Source organism: Gossypium hirsutum, chromosome A04, assembly GCF_007990345.1.
Source record: "Gossypium hirsutum isolate 1008001.06 chromosome A04, Gossypium_hirsutum_v2.1, whole genome shotgun sequence".
NCBI classification, from domain to species: Eukaryota; Viridiplantae; Streptophyta; class Magnoliopsida; order Malvales; family Malvaceae; genus Gossypium; species Gossypium hirsutum.
This window is the reverse complement of record NC_053427.1, coordinates 4622397-4628347: the sequence shown is the minus strand read 5'-3', so window position 1 is coordinate 4628347 and position 5951 is coordinate 4622397. Positions and strand designations below refer to the sequence as shown.

The window sequence follows — 5951 nt, the reverse complement described above, 5'->3', positions numbered from 1 at the left end:
GACATGTATAATTAATTTAGCCAAATAAGTTCAATTATCAAAACTATTAAAATTTATTACTTGAACATATAAATAAATTTAAGTACTTATTAATTATTACAAACTACATGAGTCTAATTCACATGTAAAATTCAATTGTGTTGAAATAAAATATTAATAGTTTTACAATTTTTAGTGATTCAATTGTAAAAATTCTCAAAGTTAAGTGATTTAACTACAAATTTTCAAATATAAAATGATCAAAAATGCAATTTATTTAAAAAGAATTTTTAAATATGTATAAACATGTTGGCACTAGTAACAAAAACGATATGCCTACGGATATGGTATTAACTATCTTTCATCATTACTGTTGTAACAATTAAGAATAGATATGTTTGAACACGCTTAAATAGGCATTGTGTTTTGATTTAAATGTTACAAGTAAAAGTAGAGATAAGATTTGTATAAAAAAAATTGTTTACTTCATCCACTAATTGAAAATAAGTTCATCATTGTTTTTTTTTTCTTTTTGAAATCATCATTGTTTTGAAATCGTGCTTAATTTCAGTTGAATTTATCGATTTAAAGAAACCCATATTTTCAATGGTAGATGCATCAATCTGTTAAAAGAAAAATTCCTGATGAGAAAATAAAAATAAAAATCAATGCTTTGTTCTTCAAAGTCAACTAAAATCATCAACTTTGGACAAATTATTATATATCTTTTCTTCTCTGCAATTCATCTGCCATTGCTAAATCAATAAATTAAGTACCTTTCAAAGTAAGCCAAATAGTTAAAGGAAGCAAACACGAAATCGGTTTGAACATATATGCAATTTTCTTTGTAGAAATCGTGGACTTTTATTTGTTTATATTTTTTTTTCTTTTAGAAAATCCCTCAATGACCAAGTCTACCAATCTTTTTCTTAGAACAATTATCCAATTGTTTTTTGCTTAGAAATAAATAATTTCAATTATCTAACTAATCTTCCATTACCTTGCCAATGGATGCTACCTACTGCCGTAGACATTTATGCAACAAACAAGCTTTTGCTTCAGGTTATCAGGTATTGTCTTTATGCTATTGTTTCTTAGCATTCAATACATACATACATACATATATATTCGATAATACGATAAAGGGTATCCCTTATTTTGATGTTCAAGTGCTTCTTAGCATTCATTTTAATGGTAGTCTATTACGTGTTTGTTGATTTGACATGATTCATAACTTTGAACTATTTGGTAAACCAGACTCTAGATGATACTGAATTTGATCCGGTTTTTGTCGTCTCATAGCGGTTGGATTTGGACTACTTATCGGAAACAAAATGGTATCGAAAACCAGATTTTGGTATCCTTTTATCCTGCTGATGTTCTTATGTGCTGGTGCTGCAATGGACACAATCAGACCAGGCAACCACTTGAATAGCTCAACAACAGTGGTTTCAGTTGGTGAAATGTTTGAGTTGGGATTTTTTCAACCTACAGATTCAGAACATTACTATGTGGGAATTTGGTACAAGAATATCAAGGAAGATCCAGTGGTTTGGATAGCGAACCGGGATTATCCGGTCACTGCTTCGGCTTTTTTCTGCATAAGCGATGATGGCAACCTTGAGATTAAGCAAGGTAGGATCATTTACAGGGTGACAGATATGACATTACCTAATGCAAATGTGAGTGCTACATTGTTGGATTCAGGCAATCTTATTTTGAGAGATGAAAATTCTAGCATATTATGGCAAAGCTTTGATTTCCCTTCTCATACTTACTTGCCCGGTATGAAACTCGGATACGATACAAGGATTCAGAGCACTTGGTCGTATGTCTCGTGGAAGAGCTCCAATGACCCGAGTCCTGGAAATTTCACCCTCAAATTGGATTCCGGACCTGAAAAACAGATCATGATCATGAACGGAGATGCGATATACTGGAGATCATATAGGTCATGGGGAGATAGAGACAACTTCTTTGAATTCCCTGTTGAAACAAGGTTGAACATGTACAACTTTAGCTTTGTTTCGGAATCTGATACGGCTTATCTCACTTACAACATCTATACGAACGACACGATCAGTCGATTCACGATCGATGCGACGGGACAACTGAGGCAACTCTTATGGTTAGACAACGAATGGAGTGTGTTGAACAGTCAACCGATGCAACCTTGCGAAGTATACGCTTACTGTGGTGCCAATTCGAGCTGCAGCAACATGTCATCACCAATTTGTAGTTGCTTACCAGGATTCAAACCAAGTTCGGTTGAGTTTTGGAACAATGGAGATTTCAAAGAAGGATGCTCAAGGAAAAATGAATTGCAATGTGGAAAGAACGATGGATTTCATTTGCTTACTAAAGTAATATTGCCACAAAAACATCTGACACAAGAGGTTCAAAGCTTTGGTGACTGCAGGTCATCCTGTTTGACTAACTGCTCGTGTTCCGGTTTTTCGTATACCGATCGGAATTGCTCGATATGGACTGGAGAACTAATCAATTTGCAGCAGCTACCAGTAAATAATAGCTCTGGAACAGATTTTTATCTCAAACTAGCAGCAACTGATTTGGAGACTAAAAGTAAGACCAATTGTAACATTTTTTCATATTTGGATTCAATGGTGGAAAATGACATAATTAACTAGTTTTGTTTCTTGGAAAAGAAGAAAGCTCAAGTAACATGAGGAGAACAGTTATTGTATCAGTGATAGTAACTATGACAGTTTTTACTTCAGCATTTTGCATTTGGCAAGTGAAGGTGAAGAGAGAAAAAAGAAAAGGTGACACTTTAGACTCTTTAATTTTGTTTCAAGTATTCGTATCCGACACTAGTGGCACATACTCGTGTTTCATGTTATGTGTTATATGTACTCATTCATATGGTTCCTCAACTGTTAAACAAGCAGGGCAAGACTTGTTATCATTTGAAGTTACTATGAGTCCATCACATACCAAAAAGGAACAATGTAAAGGAAGATGGCAAGTGGAACATGAGAAGGAAGTGGAAATTCCATTATTCAGCTTTTCCAGTGTATCTGCTGCTACTGATAACTTCTCATTCTCAAATAAACTTGGAGAGGGTGGTTTTGGACCTGTATACAAGGTAAATTTCATAGATTTTGTTTGACAATTCCAATATTTCCTCAATTTGAATTGGATTAATTCGGGTTTTAAGATTTTGATCCGGGTGGTTTTCGACCTAGATTCTAATAAAAATTATGATTATAGATATGTGCGTCAAGTTCGTCGTGTTGGTTTTAGGTTGAGATGATTTTAATTGAGTCAATTTGGGTTTTAATATTTTTAGTTTAATTTTTGAAGTTAAGGTTCAAACCATTTATGTTTGAGATTCAGATTTTCCTATTGTCTTATTATGAGTTTGAATTAGAGCTGATCATAGGCCAAGTTAAGCTAGTGTAAGAAATCAAGCTCATTTTTTAGGCCTGGGCTTGACCCAACTCGTAAATGGGTCTACAATTTTACTCAAGCCCAACTCGAATAAAAAATATTAAATTTGGTCCCGTATTAATTTTTTTTAGATTATTTTTATATAAAAATAAATTTAAAAAAATAGTTCATCAAATAGACTAAAAATATTAAAATAAATATTTCCTAATAAATTGAAAATACATGTAAAAAAGTCTTTATACTTTGTCACAGTAGATTAGATTTTCAAATCCGAAGTCCAAAGTGATGAGTATAATTATGAAATATATGTGAAAACTTAGATCAATATGTGTAAAGCACCTTAAACCGTGACATTTTCGAATCAAATCACTATTTAAATGTTATACAAGTGGAAATAAAATCATGTAATCTGCAATTGTTAGTATCACATTTGTGTGAGAAATTTCACTGGGAAAAGATTGTTCTTTTGCAGGGAAAATTATTGAAAGGGGATGAAGTAGCAGTGAAAAGGCTGTCGAGACAATCTGGGCAAGGTTGGGATGAGTTAAAGAACGAAGCAATGCTAATAGGCAAACTCCAACACAAAAATCTCGTCAAACTTCTTGGTTGTTGCATTGAAAGAGATGAAAAGATTCTTATCTATGAGTATTTGCCCAATAAGAGCTTGGATACTCTTCTCTTCGGTAATTACTTCTTGTTATTTCGGTATAAAGATGTAACATTTCTATAATATGTTAGTCAGATTTTGAGATGATTGTCGATATGGATATAAGTATTTGTCTGACAACACAACTATATTTAAATACCCAATATTCATATATGAATATGTGTCAAATACGAATATTTTTATGAAAATTAAGAGTGCGTCAAATATAGGTTCTCATACTTTGTCACTTAGATGTTCATTTTGTCTATTAAATCCATGAAGGTACCAATGCAATGGTTACACTACCTTGGAAAACTCGAGTTCGAATCATGGAAGGGATTGCTCAAGGTCTTCTTTATCTCCATCAATATTCCAGGGTTCAAATTATTCACAGGGATTTGAAGGCCAGCAACATTTTGTTGGATGAAGATATGAACCCTAAAATTTCGGACTTTGGGATGGCTAGAATTTTTGGAGGCACAGAACAACGAGCAACTAAACGGATTGTTGGAACTTAGTAAGTAAATCATGTATATACATTTATAACATCAGTGAACTTAGGGTCATAAGCACGTCTTTAAACTGTGAAACATCTCGTTTATTATGATTGTAGACGTAACTAAAAAAAGTTGAAAATCACCCTTTATTATGAAATGCAGTGGTTACATGGCTCCTGAATATGCTTTGGGAGGCGTCTTCTCAGTGAAATCAGATGTCTTCAGCTTTGGAGTTTTGTTGTTAGAGATTTTAAGTGGCAAAAAGAACACCGGTTTCTATCTAAGCAATTCTCTCGATCTCATTGGATATGTAAGTGTCATAACTTCAGTCACACGTAACCCGAGTTAGGGATATTGTCTGTCAATGTGGATTCAATTATAGCTTTACGAAACACTGGTTTCTATTGGACAATTCTTTTAATCTTATTGGAAATGCGAGTATCGGAACAAAAGCCTGAGTTACGAGATATTGTCTACTTCAACCTTGAAAATCTTTGTGAGCCTTTTGGGTCAATGTGGATTCATTTGTAGTTTTATTGAACTTTTGTTTTTCAGGCATGGGATCTTTGGACAAGCAAGAGGCCACTAGAGTTTATCAACCCTGAAACGCATGATACGTATTGTCCAATTGCAGCAACTAGATACATGAATATTGCACTCCTTTGTGTTGAAGAACGAGCGGCCAACCGACCGACAATGTCGGACGTTGTCATGATGTTGAACAATGAACTCACTGTCTTGCCTTCTCCGGTGCAACCGGCTTTCTCGAATGCCCGAAATGTCCAAGATTCAAGTCAGAGCATCCCAGAAACCTCTCAAAATAAACTTACAATCTCAGTTATTACTGCTCGATGAAACTTGTTTGTTTTCTTTATTCTATTTATTTATATGAAAACTAGAAGATCAAGAAATTGAATGTTTGATTGATTTGGCTATTGAAGATCTTCCTTTCTGCCATATAAATTATATGGCAGAAAACTATAAGGGGACCTTCAAGAATGTATATAGAATGTAAAAACATTGTAGAAAATTTTGTAATTCGATACGTCTTTATATCTGAAAGTTATCTATTCAAGCTTGAAAGTTGTTTCAACATTTCAGAACATATGGACAAAATTATTAGATTAAAAAAATTGGCTATGCAAAAATTATTAGTTTTTATACCGTCAACTTCTTGTTTTTATTGTTCTTGGTGAAATTAGAATTATGATCTTCTTAGCAATTATAATTGAAATTTAAAAATCGAATTTTGATTTTTAACGCCTTGAGGAAGTCAATATCTACCCTTTTGGAAGTCTTGGTTTTCATCCCTTTATTTAATTCTTTGAGTTAAAATTCACTCTCTAAGCATTCGTGAGTTAAAGAATAATGGAGAATATCAAATGGTAAAAAGCATCAAAGTTTTGGACTACAGTTCA

At 33.3% G+C, this 5951-nt stretch overlaps 1 protein-coding gene across 3 annotated transcripts; it reads left to right on the top strand.

The window, feature by feature from the left end:
- The first annotated feature begins 833 nt into the window (after positions 1–833).
- LOC107940859 (G-type lectin S-receptor-like serine/threonine-protein kinase At1g11300) lies at positions 834–5628 on the top strand. 3 transcript variants are annotated; one of them, XM_016874321.2, is made up of 8 exons: positions 843–1049; positions 1282–2562; positions 2649–2762; positions 2889–3085; positions 3863–4073; positions 4319–4553; positions 4696–4843; positions 5089–5628. In XM_016874321.2, exons 1-8 carry the CDS (start codon positions 1016–1018, stop codon positions 5386–5388), a joined length of 2520 nt encoding a protein of 839 aa, XP_016729810.1. In that variant the 5' UTR covers positions 843–1015; the 3' UTR covers positions 5389–5628. The 3 variants fall into 3 exon arrangements, with proteins under 3 accessions (XP_016729811.1, XP_016729810.1, XP_016729809.1); XM_016874320.2 differs by having other exon boundaries at positions 2646–2762; XM_016874322.2 differs by lacking the exon at positions 4696–4843 and having other exon boundaries at positions 834–1049; positions 2646–2762; positions 5089–5196.
- Positions 5629–5951: the final 323 nt, after the last annotated feature.

Bases quoted from the DNA above. Each gene is read 5' to 3' on its own strand.
- LOC107940859 (XM_016874320.2), top strand. From the start codon at position 1,016: ATGCAACAAACAAGCTTTTGCTTCAGGTTATCAG. The intron at 4,554-4,695 runs GTAAGTAAATCA...TATGAAATGCAG, and splicing joins AAACGGATTGTTGGAACTTA to TGGTTACATGGCTCCTGAAT. The intron at 4,844-5,088 runs GTAAGTGTCATA...TTTGTTTTTCAG, and splicing joins CTCTCGATCTCATTGGATAT to GCATGGGATCTTTGGACAAG.